This window comes from Paralichthys olivaceus, chromosome 11 (genome assembly GCF_024713975.1).
Source record: "Paralichthys olivaceus isolate ysfri-2021 chromosome 11, ASM2471397v2, whole genome shotgun sequence".
Classification (NCBI taxonomy): Eukaryota; Metazoa; Chordata; class Actinopteri; order Pleuronectiformes; family Paralichthyidae; genus Paralichthys; species Paralichthys olivaceus.
The window spans coordinates 4,242,252-4,262,828 of NC_091103.1; the positions used below are offsets into that span (position 1 = coordinate 4,242,252).

Here is a 20,577-nt window from a genome sequence, read left to right on the forward strand (position 1 = left end):
ATGGAGGTGCGCGCACATTATCAGCGGTTACATCATAAACATAAAAACGTATCGTTTACATTGCTCATTTTGAAGCCATCCTCTTATCACCAGACTAGCATTACTGCTGACAGCAAAGCAAAAACACATTTGACACTTATGCATGAAATAGTTTAAAAATATTTCTCCCAGCATGGCTAAAGCTCGTTCTGAGTCAAACAGGCAGTCGTGAAACACATGCTCCTACTGCAGCACAGCTACTGGTGTTTCGTCATTAGATATACTACAGGATATGGGGAGTGGGATGGGGGGGTGGGGTAATCTTAATTACTGTACAAATGCAGCAATGTCTGCAATAAAAGTAATTAATATAAAGTCAATAAGTAAGTTCATATTTATACTTAGAGTCCTTTCTGTCGGCGTGTAGCTCCTGTGACCCAACTGCCTGCAATGTCAAGTCACTGACATGCATGTGTGTGATGAAAAAGACTTATTTTTTACAAGTGATCAAAACACAGGAACTGAGGACTCAGATATCAAACAGCTAAACACCTCGGGAGCAACCTCTGTTCTTTGTTTGTTGACTTTATCCTGCTTTACACCACTGACTGAAATGTGTTTCTGCTCTCCTGACTGAACCTGAAATTCCCACCTGCCCGTCACAACATCCTGATCTCAGACTTCATATCGACTGGCTGCTCCCTGAGTGGGATCCAGACAAATGACTGACAATCTCATTCTGTCTGGTAAAACTGCATGTTTTTACCATCCTGATAAGGAAAAAAAAAAGCTAAATGCACATTTGACAGTTATTTCCATAACAGAAGTCAAAGGATGAGATTAAGCACAGACACAGAATTGATCCAGTCAGGGCGTATGTTAATTGATTAGTGAGGAGTTATACAAATTATGCGAGCCATGACAAATCACAGAGGAGATGCACATCAGATGGGGCATGCGTTGCAGCGGGGAGGGGGTCAAATTACATGGAGCACGTTTAACCAAAATGCATCACTAGCAGCTGAAGTGACCGGGGGCCATTCGTGTGCTCCTGTGTCGACCCAGAGGCTCCAGTAGCACGTAGGTGCGGCGAAAGTGAGAATTCCTGCAGCGGGGCACTAAGAGGGCGCCTCATGATTACGCAGAGAGCGCGTGTGCATGTAAACTGTGTGCTGAAGGGTTAAAGGTCAGGCCAGTAGCACTGTGTGTGTGGTGGCACATGCAATGCCCTACAAAGGCCGAGAGAAGTAAATTAAAGAGATTTACATTTGTCTTGTATATAAGTTTTCTGTTTGATAGGTTGTTATTTCAGAAACAACATGATAAAGTAATTCTTACTTTAATACATTTAAATATTAATGGTAGCTAAGTAACATTAAATCACTTGACTCAAAGGCTGAGATAGTAAGCTTGCTAGAAGCTAGTTAAAACTCCAGTTGTTATAAATTCTAAATTTACAGTCTATTTAAAAGAAGATAACTGTGTGGCTGCAGAGTTGGAGGAAACTGGGTTGGTGCTACGTTCTATAAAGACAGGAGGGAGGTGCGTGTGGGGTGACGTTTCAATCGCGGCAGGCTAATGCAACCAAGGCCGGCAGGTGAGGGGGTGGTCTCTAGGTGCTTCTGCTGGACTTGACGACCCACCCTTTTGAGCTGTTCCTGCAACTGTTCCCGCAGGGACTCAGGACAGTTATGAAGCTGGTTCTTCAGCTCAGCGTAGCCCTCCTGGAGGCTCTGCAGGGCCCGACGCTCGGCCTCAACATTAGCCCTCTCCTAGAAAGACACAACACACACCCACACATAGGATGGATGGGGTGAGGGGAGAGATAGAGAGAGATAGAGAGCCAGAGAGAAAAACACACTTCTCAATATCCACGCCGTGCAAAAAAAACTGCAAAGTGTTAGCAAAAGACTTGTTGTGGCAGATTTTTAGGGCTTGGCTGGGCACAGGAAGTTGTTACAAAACCATGGGGATGACACATGTATACTACAGAACAATGACAAATACATTTCACAAACCTTTACAATTCAAAGCTTGCGTTTCTAGACACATTTTTGTAAACCCCCCCTAACCCTAACCCTGCAGAAACATTTAAAAAGTCATTGCTAACTGAGCAACATTAACTTGACAGTAGTGACAGTTTAAGTACAGAAGCCTCATCTCTCCTGGGCGCTGCTCCACTTTCAAACTTAGGGATCGATCAACTTTGCTGCTATTAGTCGTGTAGAAACAAAGGTGGCTTCAGAAGACACTCTGTCTTTTAGAGGGAAACTCTGTTTGTGCTGCCAGTCCGAGAGGACTTTTGGTTTTACACATCAAACACAAAGAGGTAGTTTCTTTTTTTGGTTTTGTTACAACACAGAGCTTAGAACAGTTAAAAGAAACTTCAAGAACTTCTTTTTTGTAACATAACGGCATAAATGTTTTCAGCTGCAGGTAACACCTGAGGCATCTGGCCGGAGCTGTCACTTCTCATGGTTACCTAACACAATGACTTCATCCTCAAATAAAACTAACTCAACAAGAGTTGACTTTGTGCTTTATCTTGTGAGTGCTTGAATGTGTTGGATGTAGGTAAAAGGAGAACATAGGGAGCTCTATATGAAGTGTAGAGGACATGCAGGTAGTTTCAGCTACTGGAACATCATCATAAAACTCTCTTGCTGGTACTACAACCAAAGACTGCAGAGCCCACACAGCCACTGGAGGGCAGGTGTCTGGACCGACAGAGTCTGTCATGCACACAGGGAGGAAAAAGGTGAGCAAAGTGGATCAGAGGTCCCGAGACTTGACTGCTGACGAGGCAGAGGAAAGATTAGAGGTTAATGGATATCAGTTAGTTAGCGGAGTCAAGCTGAGGAGAAAACCGACGAGAACTGACAAACCCCTAATTTGAAAACATGCAAGAGAGAACAGCCAAGTCCCTTATTTATCCCTTTATGTGGCTAAATATCCTCTAATCATCAGTGCAGTCAATTCCATTCTCCATATCAGGGAAACCGACAGGACCGTTCACTTATTTAGGGCGTCCAACAGTAATGACCCAGTAGTGAATGTAAGACACAGGCAGTGAGTGTGTGTGTGTGTGTTTTCTCTCTAAGTGTCAAACAATGTACAGAACATCAGCGAAACAGTTTTTTGAATCCTGTAAACTTCTGTAAAATCAATGGATCCAAATAACAGGTCCCTCTACCTTGTCTTTCTCCCTCTGGATGGCGCTCTCCAGCTCATCCAGTTTGCGCTGCAGCTGAGTGACGATGTCTGTTTCAGCCTCTATCTGGTCGTGCTCCGCCTGCCTCTCGCCCTGCAGCAAGGCACGCTCCATCTCAGCCTGGAAGAGAGCGTCAGACAGAGTCACACCTGCAGGCCTGAGCTTCAGCCCTCCACAGAACAACATCACCACACCTCTACAATACTGTGACCACGGACTGTACGCTTCTACTTCTATTCTCTAAGCTGCGTTTAGACTGAAGGGGTTAAACACTACCTCTTGTTTAGACTCCTGGAGTTGCTGCTCTAGCTCTGTCAGTCGGGTTTTGAGCTCATCGATGCGAGCAAGAACGCGAACCCGCTCTTCCACCAGGTAGCCCAGCTCCAGACGACCGGTGCTGCCGGAGCTGGAGGAGTCCTCGTGCTGCAAGGAGAGAGAACAGAGGAGGTCAGGTTTTCAAGAAAGGAAGTGAAGTAAAGTCAGTAAATACTTTTTTATTTTTATTACTACTGAGTACCATTATATGTTCATTTAATTTTTATATTCAAATCAGGGTTATTACTTCCGCAGTGTTTTGTGTTTCCGGGGGGTATTGATGGTATAAATGTCGTTTAAGCAGATTTTCCATCCTACTTTTTTAATTCAGTGCAAAAATCGTTGAAATCAATAAAACTTTGTTGGATGATAGCACAATGTATGATCTATTATATGACAGCTTAAAGAAGCATTAAGAAACTTGTCAGAGCAAACAGAGACATATGAAACACGGGAGCTGGAACAAAGGAGGTGGTTGATAAATAAGGTTCATGCAGAAGCCACATAGACTTTTTACAAACAGCCCATGAAAGCCAATTTAATGGAAATGAGAAGGAGGTGCAGGAAGAAGCTGATTGTGTGTTTTCTTTCGCAGATGTTTTTGACAAATGCAGAAACTATCTACAGTTATATTTACATTTGTTCAGAGACTGAACTTTGACCCATTAACTTTGTACTATTGTAACATGGATTTAGGTTTGAGTCGAGCACATCACTGGCACATGCTGGTTTCCACAGCGGCATGCAGAGAGAGCGTCTTCGGTGGAAAACATGCGTTCCCCCTGACCTGTCTGTCTCCATTGTGCAGTGCTGATGCTGTGCTGGCAGCAGGAGATGCCCTCACCTCCTGATGAGTGCTCTCTGTACTACTACACTCCTCCTTCAGATTCTCCTCGTCGCTCTCCCTCAGCCTCTGTGCCAGGCGTAGCGCAGCTGAGGACGTTGTCCCTCCGAGGACATTCTCCACGGACGTTCTCTGCCCGGAGCCATCAGCCGGCCCCCCTGGGAAACCTGTCCTCCCCGAGCCTAGAGGGTCCAGACCGGGGCTCTCTCCTTTGTTGTACTCAGCACAGAGGTTCAGGATGGTCTCTAGCCTCTGTCTCTCCTGTGGCGAAATACAAAGACAAGCAAATGGTTAAAAGGTTTAAAACAAAGGAGAACAGCAAATCTCTCTTTCTCACATCTCTTTCCTTTGGCTTTTTAAAACATAGCAACATCAACTCTTACACACACTCTTAAACCTGTGCTTGAACATAAAATATGCTGTATTGTCAGCATTAGCTTCATTTGCTACATCAGAACCAGCCCTGGTAGACAATATATGAATGCTTTCTTCTTTCCTGTGGGCAAGCAAGTGAGCTCTTTGAAAATACCAGGATTTCTGCATACATTTGTCTTAAAACTTCATCTGAGTTACCACAAAAGCTGAAGCTCCATAGAACGTGGATGATGCAGCAGCACATTGACCATTAACAACACTTGAGTGCTGATCGGTCACCTAAGCAAACACGAGCTACAGGTGCTACCATCAAGTCGAGTCTCCCTATGACTAGTTAACTAGTTAACCACTGTCACATCAATATTAAACCCAAACTGGTGATCTGACTCTAGAATGAAAGATTTGCCAACCAGCCTCGGTTTCATTCAGAGCAGACATGAAGTATCAAGACTCTTCTCACGCCTGAAACAACACAGCGTTTCACACAATGCTCGCTCTTGGGCGCTGCTTGCGACTCAGACTCAGAGACTTGGTTGTCCAGCTGTCTCTACGGAGGGGTCAGCCCACCTTCAGGGGCCCTGGCAGTCCAGGCCGGCAGAGTAACCTCTGAACCCTAAAACGTCAGCTGCAGACAGAGCGTCTGCAGAGCCCCGCAGACCAACATCACACATCAACTTCAGAAATAACTGACTCCTGTGCTCCGTTATCTGACTACTACGTGTTGATTCCGCTAAGTGCAAAAAAAGTTAGGTCTACGTAGTGATTGTGTAGTGTGCAGACCAAAAGCAGTTTTTTAAGTTGAGTAGACACTAGGGGTTTTCCAGTTTAGTTCAGACCTCGATCTTCAATCCGCCGTTCTGTTCGTATTATTTTTTTCCTTTTTGATGGGATGTTGAAGACAAACAAATGTTCCACCACTGCTACATTAAAATACAGCTTGGCCTTACATCAAATAAAATAATAACTGCATAACTAAAATGTGTTATAGTTATATTGTAGTTTGCCTGTAGAGGGCAGCAGGTTGCGGTAGCTTGGTTCCATTCTCCTGTATTGCGATATGAGGATGTGGAGGTTTGTGACACGTTAGATCTTTAGTGGACACACTTTTAGTCAACTATGTTTATTATGCATTAAGTTTAGGGATTTCTCTAATTTGTCAGGTATAAAACGGTCAAATTTAAAAATGCATAATGTTCATACAACTGACAACTCAAACTATAACACTAACACACACCTCCCTTTTTGAAGAGGCACTTTGTTACTTTACATTCTGGTTCTTGCTGTGATGAAACACTTGACAAGCCTGGTGCGTCGTCTTTTCAGCGTAACGTTCCCACTGAGCGAGCATCTGCATGAGGAGGAGCTGGTTTTAACCTGTAATCTGGGACCAGTCCGATTTTAGCTGAGTGGGTGGGAGTAAAAGACCCCCTTCAGGCTGCAGAACAGCATTACTCTAGAAACAGAGTCAAACTTCAAACATTTTCTGGCAAGTCAACAACTACTCCCGAGTCCTCCCACTCAACATCTGCTTGAACGTACACATAGATTAGACCATTTAGCGTTCTGATGCCTGTCTCTGAGAGCCAGCTCCATCATTGTGTTTGCCAGACAGCCTCCGGGGTAACAAACCTGTATGGTGGATGAGTAGAAGCATCACAGACACACTTTAAACCATTCAGCGTGTTTGGTCTCATCATAAATCAACTTGACGCAGCATCACATTTGACACCTGACAACTGCATGCTGACAGATTTGCATGAATCCCATATTGTCTGTTTTCTCATTTGGGTTTTTTTTTTAACCGTCAGAAGAATGTTTAATGTTCTGATGTAGATTTTATAAGTCTCTCTAGGCCTCTCTGTAGATATCATTAGATCTCCGAGCCTAGAACAAGTTGGTACAACAGGTCAGTGTGTTAATCCAAAACTTTTGACAAGATGGCAAGCTCCAATGTCCCAGTTGGAAACAATGTGGTTTCACAGTGGTTCAATAAGCCTCTGCAGTTTAATCCTATTAGTTCTTCCATGGTAAACTTCTGAGAAACATGTTCTGAAGGATCGCAAGTAGCCATTTCATTCTCATTTCTTAAATTAGCCTGTAAAAATTAACAGCAAATAAAATTCAATGTGATCCTAAAAGAAAAGAATTGAGAAATTGAGAAACTCTGGCTTGTACTCACTCTCATGATGGACACTGGGAGAAGTAACAGCTTGAATCTTGAGCTGCTCTCATCCAAACTGAGCCAGCGTGGCCAAAAGGCAGATGAACAAATACCGGCCTTTGAAAGCTACGTACCACCCACGATTCCTGACACCAGCGTAACAACAAACCCCACACCCACCCATCCTCTGGGAGGTTTGGAGGTGACAGTGACTCCACGGCAACGTTCAGAGAATCCTCTCAAATCCAAGCCAACCACTTCATAGAGATTTAAACTGTCACAGGGGTCAGCATGTGAAAGGTGTGCCAAAGAAGAAACTTCTGTCTTAATTCAATTCAGTTTTATTGAACTTACTCTAGATAGTGTTCACGTGAATCTCCCAGTCCAAGACTGTTCCTACACAACGTGAACTCACAATAACTGACCGATGACTGAAGAAGAAGTATGATAATAATAATTATCATACATACAACATACAACATAAAAACTTGAATTTGAAACCTCTGTGCTGTCTAGCTGATCAGATCCAAATCTAAAGATAAAACCAGTGTATATGAAATCTGTTGCGTTAATAAGCAGGTCAAGTGACATGGTGAGAGGAGACTGTATGACATCACCTGTTTCTAAAGCTAATCACACATAAAGGCCACACATCACACACTTTACATGACATCATGGTTAGATCAGGTGAAAAGGAGTGACACAACTATACAACACTGTAGCCTGCAGTTATGGGTTTAACTCTGAGGTGCATGTAAGTAAACTATAGCTCCTTCAAGGTATTTATGACAAGCTCACTATATTACACCGAGCCACACCAGCTGATCTGTGCATGTGCAGTCCAAGCTGCTTCTGTAAAACCTGCTTTGTCATCAGGGCTTACTGAAAAAGTGCAGAGTCACAAGTATGAAACAACCAACAATGTGATGCACACAAACACACAGCTCAGCCCAGTCATGTTTTTCCTCTGCAAGGCAGCGCAGTCGCCCGGTCTACTCACTTCAATATCCATCTATGAAAGCAGGCGTAAACTTTCCCTCACTGAGTCATCACTGCTGACAGCGCTCCGACTGTAAATAGCAACATCTGCTAAGTTACTTCCTAGATATACTGCAGTAGAAGGAATAAACAATGGACATCTAACAAATGCTATAAAAGGAGAGTATGAAATGTTATTCTCTTCTTTAATGACCAATTAAGACCCACAGACATTATTAAAAATAACAAAGTACTCGTTAGATGTGGTGTGCAGCCAGTATAAATCCCATGCACGTGACTTTTTATGAACCAAACAACCATGGGGCTGTGGAGGAATGCCGGCAACCCAGAGTTCACACATTCCCACACAGCTCCCCCATGTCTCACCTAGTGGGTGGTTCTCATTACAAGTAATGAAGAGATTTCTGGGCTGAGGCTGCTGTTGATGTTTTTAAGAAGAGCGGCTAAAAATAACGGTTAAATTGCACTTCAGGTGAAAATCCAATCTTCTCTATCTACCTTTTTAAAATGCAAAACAATACGTTTTCAAAATAAAAGTCAGAATATTGTATTGTAAAGTTCCAAATGATTGTTTTATTCGAAATCGAGTTTTCATCTGGGACACACTGAAACACAAAATAACTGACACGAGAGAAGATTGTGATGTCACTTACACAACAATGTTGTTTGTGTGTGTTTTGGTTTGCTTATATTAGGCACCATGTCCATCTCATCAGACCAAGTATGCTGTAGTACAAAATCTCCAATATAACAAAGCTGCTCATTTAATCTCATCGTGGAGTATTACCAAGTCAACCGCTGTTTCCTGTTTTAATTGATGCAACAATGTTGTTTGTTGAACACGAAACATTTCTACACTTAATGTGCAGCAATTAGGAATCAACCCAGTTCACTTACTCTGCTATGGAGTGGAGACAGTTTTCTAATGTCACATCCAGCATCTGCCAGTTTTCTCTCAGTTACTCACGACGCTCTCCTCACTATACTCTTTGCTTATTTCCTTCCTCCCAGCAGTCTCGTCCCTGTATCTCCCTCTCTCCCCTGAGAGCCTCTTTGTTGTTTCTCCCTCCCCCTCTTCCTCCTCCTCGAGCACCCCAGGGCCGCTCCCCGTCTGTGCACCTTTGATCAGTGCAGTTATTTCTTAAATGTGCAGCTGTAATTTTTTCCCCCTGCAGCGCTCACCTATGTCACAGGTGTAAATCTCACGCGCACACAGTATTTCAAGAGTAAACGAAGGGGGAGACTCACACTCAGCGTCTCACAGAAAACCGAAACAAACCTCATTCATGATCAGACTGATCCCCAGAGGCTTCATCGTGATCCAAACAAGAAATACATTTCTATTTCATTTCCAGCTGCTGTTTTTTTTCTCTCCCTTGTGGAACACATACACATTAAAAACCAAACAGGGAGAATAAGACAAGGAGGTTCTCCTGCAGCTGTAAACCTCTGTGGATAACAAGCTGGTGGTCCACCATGTTGGCTGTCGCTGGCACTGATCTCCAGATGAAATTATGGAGTTGCTGCTCCGGGTGGGGGGTGGCTGCCATTTAAAATGCTGAGCCCTGGAGGCATCTCTTTCCAGTCATCATCATGTCAAACTATTCCAGACTAGATACGGTGATTACAGACGAGACAGGAGTCTTATATTTTACAGTCTAAGAACATTGCTGGGGATAATAAACAGGCTTATGGTTTGGTTGATGATATGGGACAGATGTAAGATCAGGTTTGCAAGGCGTGCAGACAAAAAACTTAATTTTGTTAAAATAATCTGCCGTGAACAAGCAACTGTGAAGTCCAATATCCACCGAAAGCTCTAAGTTAGCAGCACGGGTTGGTACAGTAGTGGACCATCGTGCTGAATATCCATGTGAGACTGTTTAGCCAGAGGAGATTTATAGTGAGCATACCAGCAAAAGTAAACAGCAGCAAACAGTCACAAGCTGTCAAACTGAAGGATGCACACAGCCGCCTGCAGCTCCACAGCCCGCTGTTCATTTAAAGAGTTCAGGGCATATTACAATGTAGTGTATCTATACATATACATATATATATATACATATATATATTTTTCTTTTTTCCTCAACCCATTCTCACTGGCTTCCCACTCAGCCAGTTGCAAAATATGGTGCGTTTTTAGGTTTTCTATCAGTGTCAACTCAAACTTTTAGAATACTGGATGGCCAAAATAAACTATTCGGAGACATAAGTCTGTTTGGGCTCTGGCAAACAGAGGTAGGAATCATTTTACCACTCTCCAGAAATTGCAGACTAAACAAGCATGAGAAATTACATACGAGTAGGGCAGATGATATACGAGGTGAAAAATTGTTGTGAATGTTCTCGGATGATTGTAAAACATCAGTATGGCATCCAGTGATGTTCTTTGGTCAGTGCAAGGCACACTCCTCTGTTCTCTCTTGTTTCCCTCAGCTTATGGAACCTCAGTTTGATTCTGATGCAGTTCGCAGCTTCCTGAAACTGAAACTTTTCTTTTTCTTTTTCCGGAGAGAAAAAAACCTGTCAAATGGTTGCAAGACATTAAGGGATGGTCCAGACATCAAATTAAATTCAATTAAATTCAAACACAATTAGAAATAGTATATATTTTATCCATAATCGTTACAAAAGCAGTAGTACACTTTGAAATAAAACTGTGGAAATAAAAATTATGTAATCAGTCCCCACGTGATTCCCTGAGTCCCATGTTCCCTGGGTTATAATGACAGATTAGCATCAGTTGCAGCGAGTTAGTTTTGAGCATCACATGACCCACTGCGACATGTGCACCCTAACGCGACATGTGCACCCTAACATGCCTGCACGCAGAGGGTGCAATTGACGTTGCTCCGCTCGTGTGTGTTGCCTCCTCAGCTGCTGCTAACAGGTGAGCCCACAGATTTGTTATCCATTTGTTATAAGGCAGTTGCTTGGTACAAAGACGAACGACCACAACTTTGATCGTAACTTTAACACGTACAGTGCAGAACCCAAAACACATTACGGGTGTGATGCACTTCTAGACTGTACATTCGAACAGGTCATTACAGGACCTCGAATGTTGGAATAAAAAGAGACAACCCCAGTGATTTCTTAGCAAACTAGCTCAGATCAATGATCTTTGTATACCTTTACCAAATCTCTGGCCATTGTTTTAATCTGCAGTTATTCTGGTTATGCAGTTTTCCCAGCCATAATGTGAATACACGTAACATATGTCATAAGGTCAACTCGTAAAGTCCCATGGCCTGAAAGCTTCCTTTGAGCGGAACGGGTAATGACTGAACCAATTGAAAGCTTGTAACCACACATCATCACATGTAGCCAACAGGCCCTGAGCACTACACTCATTATTCAGATCAAAACCAAAGACCTCAGCACAGGAAAATCCACTGTCTATTTAAAAACTTTGTAAATATCAGCAGCGGCATCAGTTACCTTCACGAGTTCTGCCACACTGTTGAGGAAGACCGGCTTCTCTTTGGCCAGCGCGAGCATATACAACCCATCTTGATCCCTCCTCTGACCTCGTCTCGCCGGTAAAGTCCTGCTCCCCAGCACATGATACCGGTCCATGACATACACACACACACACTCACTCACTTTATCTCTCTCTCTCACACACACATACACACACAGGATCCACACTCTGCAGCTCTGCAGCAGGACTGGAAGATGTCTCAGTCCTCAGAGCTGTGCTTCCTTTCAGTTCCTGCTGTTCTGTCAAATGGTTTCAGAACCAGCTGCACTACTTTGGGACGGATGGTGAAAAGCCTACCACCTCCCCCCCTACCTCAGCCCAACCCCTACCACAGTGTTGTGAGAGATGGTGAGGAGTCTGTGTGAACGGGGGGGGGGGGCGGAGTTAGAGGTCGTGTGTAGGGACTTCATGAAGTCAGGCTAAACTGTCCGATCCTAAGAAAAGCAAAGCGTCTAACTTTATATACCAAGAAGAACTGCACTGTCTGCTCTCTGCTGGAAATAGCCCGACAGTCTTAATCTTTGTAATGTCTTCAGTTTCAAATGTTAAATACAGAACTCTGCAGTTTGGATAAGAGGGACAACAGGCTTAAAAAATAGAGTTGCTGCAGAATAATCGAAGTTTTGAAGTTTTGAGTGTGAGCTTGTACCCACAAAGCAAAAGTAGGTTTTAGTGTTGTAGTATTTGAATAACTTGTGCAGTACCCACCATTCTAAACCTGTTATGCAGATTTCTTTCTGAAACTGCACCCATGAATTTATAGTCAATGTTATTCATAGAATGAAAGTGAATTTGCTTTATTACTGCTCACGTGTAAGTTTGAATGATTTACTTTTCATACTCAACATGTCGGCTATTTCAGAGGTGGCTTGATCTAAAGCACTACAGCAACAAGATGTGCTTTTAGTTTGTAGACTATCGCCAAAGTGATTCTCTGATTGTTGTTGCCATGATAAAGATCGGCAGCCATGACGACCGAGAATGCCTGTGTCAGTTTGATATAGTTAAAATAAGCAAATGAGGACATGAGGACATGTTCAGCTTGGTCCACAAACTGCCTGTTAAGGTCCTGCCCCACTGTTATTGATGTTTTATTAATACTGTACATATCACATTTCCAAATCGCACCAATTTAGACACTGCACTTCCGTGGGTCACTAACAATACACACAAGTGTGAAGTTGATAAGTTGAATGGTTTGCAAGATATGTGTTGCACATGAAGACAAACAGATATTTCTGGGATTAGAAGATAGATCAATAAAGGTAATGCTGAATAATATATGATATAATTATATTTCTCAACTTTGTCAACAGATATCATATTAATATCAACATGAATTCTGTTGGTCATGATGATCATGTGAATTAAAATCAAAGGACTGTTAAAAAGTGTGAGGCAGTTCTATTCACAGTCTAAGTTTGTGTAATTATTTCTCTCTCGGCTGTTAAATAATGCAGAAAATACTGTGTACACACAGAATACAGACCTGCCGACAGCTATAATACATTTATGTGTGTCAGGCATTTTAATGACGGGGAGGAACCAGAAAATGTTCTTCCGACCCTGATAAAAGCAACAAGAATAGCCAAAAAAAACAATTCATACACAAATTGTTTTTTTATGTTATATTTAGTTTGTGTTACAAAGTAGTTTTTTGTAATTTTTACTCAAATAATCTATTAGTTGATTGACAGAAACATTAATTTAATTTGAAAATTTATGAATTACCGAAGTCATTTTTCAAATAAAAACACTAAATATGTAACATTCCCCGTCTTGTCTAATAAGGGGTTTTAGTTTATTGTGTATGTCAGTGTAGATTCAATAAATCTGCAAACCTGTGATATTACTGCATGTCATAGAAAAGTCTATTGCAACTTCATCACAAAGTCTTCATCTATCAGCAGAGACAGCCACGGTAGAACCGGTTATTCTGCTGACTTCAAACGGACTTATTGGATTTATTATTTATTTATTGCATTGTTGAATTATTTATTCTCGCTGTATTTATTCGATAATTTGATCTTATGTAGTTATTTATTCTTACTGAACATTTGAGGTGTTGATTATTTCTGAGAAACGTCTTACCAAGGGCGTGTGTGAACTTTATGAACAGTTTAAAGGAAGTGGAAGAAGGTCCGTGAAGAAATACATGAATAAGAGCGGACTTCACTGTAGTCCTGAACAGTTAAATGACCCCCTCTAGTGGAGAGGGCAAAAAACAGCAGGAAGCACCTGCTGCAGCTCTGACAGATATTTGTAGTTCTACAAAAAAGGACGTGTCTGAAACATCATCATTAACTGATGACTAGTTAAAAAACAACGATACTGAAAGTATAAACTCAACATTGCATCAAGTGACATGATGTGTCCTGTCTTCAAAATCCACACGTGGCATATTTGTTGGTGCTGTTTCAAGACTGGATTAGTGCAGCTTTCCTTTGGACGGGCACAGAAACAGATTTACTGCTGCTGTCCCAGATAAAGAGCCACAGAGTCGACCTAACTGTCTTATCTGTCCAAACTCGTCTCTCTCTTCAAGTTTTCAACCAAAACATTCAAAATCACAGTAATCTGCCTCCCGACACCCAATCGACGATTTAAACACAAACATGCAGATGGGGGGGGTTGATCCAGGAGTCCAGACATTTATTTGCTTCTTCTTCTTCCTTCATTACAAATCGAATAGGCCACTTCTCTAGCATGACTAAAGTCGCACCCTCTGGTCAGTGGGTTTGTGCAGCAGTGTGTCAGTGTAGGTGCAGGATATATTTGGCTGTTTAGGTGGGCAGGTCTGGTGTCCCACAGGAGCTGGATATATTTGTTTCTACAAGATGCTGGTAAACATGTGTGGTGCTCTGTTTGACAAGTGCGAAGGTATATTTGGGCCGTTAATCCTCGCGAACAGCGGCAAAGATGCCAACAATGCAGGAGTGACTTTTCTGCGTGGCAACGTTTGTGACGGAAGAGAAGATGGAGGAGACAGAGCAGACTGGTTCAGATGGTTAATTAAGGCCAACTTCTTAAATTTAAAAGTGTTTGCCTGAGGAAATATATTCAGAACTGGAGCTCCAACCATGATATGTCAAGAGGAGTTCCCTGAAAATAAATCCCTTGAATCCAGAGAGATATGTTTCTGATTTGAAAAAACCTTCGAGGCCTTTATTAAATATTCAGTAAGCAAACTGTGACCTTTACCAATCTCTTCACAGAAACCAGTAGGGACTGCAACAACAGATCTCCTTCTCCACAGGACTCAGGCAGCCCCCCCCCCCCCTTGTCATCACACTAAAAGTCAAGTTGGCTAATTTCAGTGGAAATCGATCAGGAGTTTTTCATCCTCTGAGACGGAAAACAAATCCAGTGTTCTAGCTTCTTCGTGATTTTGTGTAAAAGAAGCTTCAAGGCTTTTTAGCCACCAAAATATCTGGTTACATGCAACAGTGTCCGTGTCATTTTAAAACAGCAGAGCATTGATCCAGTCTCTTCCAAAAAGTGAGCGCTCATTAAAACAATGGTGTCCTCTTGCCTAACGTCACCGGAAAGATGAGGTCATCTTTCGCGGACAGTCGACCGGGGACGAGTGTCTGCCACAGACGAAGCACGCTGCGACTCGCTTCATATGCCAAGTGTGTTTGGCAAGACAGCGTGTCAGTCAGGTGGCCCGAGGGGAGAGAGGAGTGCCAGGTCGGACAGCTTGGATCAGATAGACTCAGGAAAACGGTCTTTCCCTGCAGACGGGTCATTAGAGTGGACTTGGCCCCAGTGCTCCAAACATGAACATGAGCTGAATTAAAAGATGTTTAAGGAGTTTTCACTGTCGTTAAACTCCTACTGATATTAGGAGGGGTGATCTTTTTAAATGATAATGCCCACATCATCCACATCCTCTTTCTCAACAAGTAAGTGTTTGGCCTGCCACCTATTTCTCGTCAAAAGTCTCCTGTGGAAAAAAGCATGACAAATTGAGGGAGACGCAGGATAATAATATATTGTGTGAAATCCAGTCACAATGTCGCATGAATTTAGTTCAGTGACACCATGAAACTGGGGGACCAATGAGAGGAGGGTTCAAAACTGACCAAACCAAAAACTAAAAATGTTCCCACACTGCTGACCTGAATTAGCTGGGTCTGAATTATTATTATATTATATTATATTATATTATATTATTCTTCAAGCCAGCTGAAACTGTGAATGCAGGCGTGATCATTCAATAATGATTAGACCAAAATAGTCACATGAGAAATGCAGTTAGAAGAAATTAATTGATGTGGAATTGAAAAAACATTTGAAAATAGTTTTAACTTTGAATAGAATAAAAATTGTGGACAGATTCAGAATCAGTTGCACAGGCCTATTAAAGAGTTCAGGGGACGTCCTTTAGAAGGAGCTGCATCATAGCATCACACTCCTGGAGTCAAAGAAAACTTTATCCACATTGTGCTGACAACAAAACTCAACAAAAAGTGCATCACAGAAGAATTTACCAGACAGTAAAAAGTACCTGTCTTAATATCATCATGTCCCATTCTGGGTTTTGAACATGTGGTAGTTTTAGAATTTAGCATCTAAATAAATATAAACACAAAATATGAGGATGCAAATTCAAATATAATTTAACTAGATGATTAACTTATTACTAATATTTCACCCACAATACGCCTGCAGTGAGGCTGCCGCTATGCACTTCACAAGAAGTATTTCAGGATTATTCGTTATTAGGGTGTGGGGTATCATACAATGTTATTAAACTGCATTTAAACAACACCAACATGCTACAACCCATTCAAAGTGCAACAACAGGCTGAGACATCAGTGTATGTGTGGAAGAGAGTCGCTGTAGCCTCCTGCTGCCTCTGAGCTGTGTACTCCTGTTGATTTCACAATAAGATTCTCTTCACTGAACAAACTTCTCTTAGAACTCATAACTTTGTTTTCTGGTAAGCAGGCTGTGTGTGAAGCGCTTTAAACGCAGACGCCCCGGGACAAGAAAAATCCGTCATGACAGTGAATCAACTGTGACTAATTACAGGCCCTGCAGCTCCACGCCCGAGTTTCTGCACTCGGAAACTACAATAACATAACAGGCTGCGGAGGAATCTTGTTTCTCGGGCTGGTTGTCCCTGTGAGTCTTATTTACTTCATACAAATGTATCTCTGACCTTGCAGTCCGTGAGCTTTACAAATCTAAAGCAAATATTATCCTTTGTCCGGCCTTTGTTGTACCAGTCCAAAGGTTGTTGTGACTAAAGACAATGGGAACAAAAGATTTGAAGTCTGACAGACAAACGTAAGTGACGGCTTCTATGTGCAGTAAAGATGAATTGTTGAAAAATCGCCTGTGTCACATTCTTCAGGAGAAAGGTGCGACATTTTCAGGATGAATCCATTGTCCTGGAGAGGTGGGAGAGACACACTACCTGTGAGCACATCACCCAACCTAGTGCACACTGCTGGGTATAACTTTTTGAATGTTCACTCAGAGTTGGCTCTAAACTAAATAAGTCCAACAAGCGACATATCATCTAAAAACTGAGAGCTAACTTGTCTGTGTTAGGACGCTCCATCAACTTTGTGTTTAACGACTGAGAATTTGAGTGTGAACATGTTAGATGTTCTCTTTGGGACTCTTGGCATAGGTGGTGGAGTTGTAGTGTCATTGCAGTTATGTTAAATGATTTAATATGATGGAATCCTAAAGCTATACTAGTTTTTTTATGTTTCATGTGTTTAGATATTCATAGATGAGTCAGAAACATATGGAGCAAGGTAGATGGTCTTTCATGCATTTCAGTCCATTGCAGTCCAGACATTCACACTCATTGAGAACTTATTATAGGAACACCTGCCGATTCATTCAATCAGAAATCGGACCATCATGAACCAGCAGTGCAGTGCAGTGCCTAGAATCATACAGGAACCGATCCACGGTGAGGAGAGAATCTAACAAGTAACACTGACTAGCATCTAAATAGTATTAAAATGTCAATGTGCAAACTGTTGCAGTCAAATTTAGATAAAGGAAATCTAATCTAAATGAGAAATCATGTGTGTCTTGATCTGACTAACGTTTGTAGCTCTCTCTCACTGGCCTTGCAGTAAATTCCTCAGCCCTCTTCACTATCAAGGGTTAAACAGTCTCTGTGTATGAATGCAGCGCTGCCAAGCCTCTATAGGAGGTACCAGTACATGACCTGGTACATAGAGATAGAGGGCAAGACGTCTCAGTCTATCCAACCGAGCTGCCTTCACTCAGTCTCACACTTTGTAATTACAAGCAGGGCGGGCAGACGCCTACTCACACAAGCACAAACGCATGTAAAGGCTTTTTAAAGGACTTTGTCTCTGCTGTTTCATTCAGACTGGCAGACAAGTTCAAGATGTCTACCGCCGCTCCCCACCCCCTCTGTTCAGTTTAGGAAACAACAAACAATGCGGTTGCTATGGGCTCATCTGGCGCCCTGGGACCGCATGTCAGCAGCAGTTTAGACAGACAACAGCCAAGTTGCAGACAGTTCATGTTTGTTTGGAAAAGGAGGAGTAACCAGGCTCAAACACTATCTCGATGGAGATAACTGAAAGCCTTACACTCCCTTCCTCTAGGAGGTCAGACAGATTAGAGCCAGACCAGCGACATTTAATCTCAAACAGAAATTCTTCAGGTGATAATCATTCTAGTTAACTTCTTTAGATGTGTTTCAAATAATCAACCACAACGATTTAGGGGCTCAGTGCCTTGCTCAAAGGAACATTGCAGAGATTGTGGTCACTGTAATTATAAATACTAAACGCCCTCAGGCTGGCACACACAGAATACTCCACCTAATCAAAGATTAACTGGGTTCATTTAGAGTGTTGATTGGACAAAATTAGGTTTTTTACCTTGGGCTCCATCATGTTGAGTATAAAAAAACTAATTTCAATAGTTCCTTATCTGTCACAGAATAACTTTTATATTGTGTATTAAGGTTTGGTATCAAGTAGATAATAGCCAAGATAGATGCTGTGTGACAAAGTAGTAAAACACGAGTAAAGTGTCAAATAATAATGAGTAAAAACGCTTTAAGATCAGCTACAGAAATGAATTGAAGTATTAAGCTAACTTACTTTAACCTGTAAAGAGATGTTAAGAATTATTCTTAAACTGAATTACAGTAATTTCATCCTGACAAGTGATCTTGACTCACCAGTCTCTCCATTTCCTGCTCTCGAAGCCTCTCCTCTCTCTGTCGTCGGTGGTACTCCAACAGCTCATCCTCATTGTCGCTGATTTCAGTGATGCTGTTCTTCCTCTCCCTCATCCCAGGGTGGGGTCTCCCTGCAGACATCTTCCTATGGGTCCTGGGACTGGCGGCAGGGGACGAGCCAGGCAGGGAGCCCAGACTGTAAGCAGGAGACAGGGTATTCCCAACACTCCCCTTCCGTACCCCCCCACAACTACCACTGCCCTCCATCATCATAGAGGTGGGTGACGGAGTGCGGGCTCTGATCCCCCTGCTGCACATCTGCTCCTCAGATGTAGATCCAGTCTTTCGTCTGAGCCTTGGACTCTCTGGGACAAGCTTGCAAAGACTTGAGGGACTATCTGGGGTCTTCAAGGTAGGGATTGTCCCTGGTAGCGCTCCCGGGAGTACTGGGACCCCTCTCCGTGCCATGGAGGGGCTAAGAGGAGGCAGCTCTCGCATAGTGCTGCTTGCTCCACTCCCACCATTCAGCTCCAGGTTCCTCCTGGCCATGCGAGGGCTTTCAGGGGGCTGCAGTGAACGTGGATGTTGCTGCAGTGGCGATCCTTGGATGACATGCACAATGGGGTCCAAAGGAGGCTGGAAGGCTCTGATGGGTTGGGAAAGCTGCCTGGAAGGGCTAGAGGTGAGGGAGCGATCAGCTAGAGTGGTCTGCTCTCTGAAGGGACTGGAAGGTCTTTCATGGAGCACTGTGGTTGACTTGGTCCTGGGACTGGAGGGAGATGGAGACGAAGAAGTAGGGAATTTGGGAGTGAGTCTTGGGCTACTTGGCACCATGGTTCTACTATTAAGAGATTCACTGGAGGACAGTAGGGACGTCTGTCGAGGGCTTTCAGAACCATCTTGGCCTAGTCCCCTGCGGCTTGGCTTGGGGCTTGGAGGAGCTTCTGCCAGGAACTTCCTCTGCAGCCTGGGGCTTTCCTGAACCTTCTGACCAGCACCACCGCTGCTGAAGTTAGGCAAAATGGTCCGTGGCTGGGGTAAAGGTGGAGGCTGGGAGGTGAAATTGTAGCTAGAGGAGCGTACAGGCACTGGTGGCAGAGAAGAACTCTGGTCCTGGGGTCCTCCACTAGGAGAGGGGCTGGTAAAGCTCCCACTGCTGGCTGCTGAGGGTGAGGAGAGGGGGGAAAAGGGAGGGGATGTATTCTCATAGCTGGACCCCACAGACATGGCCCCCGGGCTGGTAGGAGGGGACAGCAGATACCGGCCTCCTCCATTAACCATGGGTGACAGAGGAGAGTGAGGAATCGATTGGCCTCCAGGAGGCTTTTTGGCCTCCAAGGAAGAAGACTGAGGGTCATCCATGACTAGGGAGTCCATGATGTCCTGGAGGTCCTTCTCAATGGAGCTGACGATTGCACTGTGCTCAGACTGGATTCTCTCTCCAGGAGCTCGGGGCGACTTGGCGGGACTGGACTGGTGATTCCCATTGACCAAGCTCTCTGTGTCTGAAGGGAGAGAAGACAGAAAAAGAATATCAGGCTTTGGCTGTAAAAACAACAACAACACTTGATACAACCGACGTCTATGTGTAACGTTCACACTGACATGAACTTTGAACCTGAGAACTCTGCCACAAAATGTCCAGGTTTCTCCAACAAGAATGTTAAACTTGGCAATGCAAGTCCTGACATTTGTCAATAAAATAGGTTCAAGCTCTTATTCTCAGTAGATTTCTGTTAAGTGTGTAACTGTGTAATTCTGCTGTTTACCCAGAAATTGGCAAAACAGATGATTAACTGAGAGATATTGTCAAAATTTTGCAGAATAGGAAATTGTGTCCCACAGCATTACTATTAGGAGAGTGTTCCACTGCATTTTACTTTCTCACCAGTAGCTGAGAGACATCTGCACAGCCAGTGCCATTGTCTGTTCTTTATTCACCAGAATAAAGACTTTGCTCACAGGTCTCTTAAGAAATGACATTAGCTCTTAGCACAAGAACCCTCAATGACTCTT

At 43.1% G+C, this 20,577-nt stretch overlaps 1 protein-coding gene across 32 annotated transcripts in view; it reads right to left on the bottom strand.

Moving 5' to 3' along the window:
* Positions 1 to 20,577, bottom strand: part of phldb1b (pleckstrin homology-like domain, family B, member 1b) — a 90,879-nt gene that overhangs the window by 19,354 nt on the left and 50,948 nt on the right. For 26 of the 32 annotated variants that reach the window (XM_020094991.2, XM_069534989.1, XM_069534986.1 and 23 more), the window contains 5 exons: positions 18,562 to 20,066; positions 4,293 to 4,610; positions 3,467 to 3,613; positions 3,173 to 3,310; positions 1,623 to 1,751 (listed from right to left, as the gene is read on the bottom strand). In XM_020094991.2, coding sequence (XP_019950550.2) covers positions 1,623 to 1,751; positions 3,173 to 3,310; positions 3,467 to 3,613; positions 4,293 to 4,610; positions 18,562 to 20,066 — 2,237 coding nt within the window. The remainder of the gene's footprint in view (positions 1 to 1,622; positions 1,752 to 3,172; positions 3,311 to 3,466; positions 3,614 to 4,292; positions 4,611 to 18,561; positions 20,067 to 20,577) is intronic. The other 6 variants (XM_069534985.1, XM_069535007.1, XM_069535006.1 and 3 more) reach the window with 3 other exon arrangements.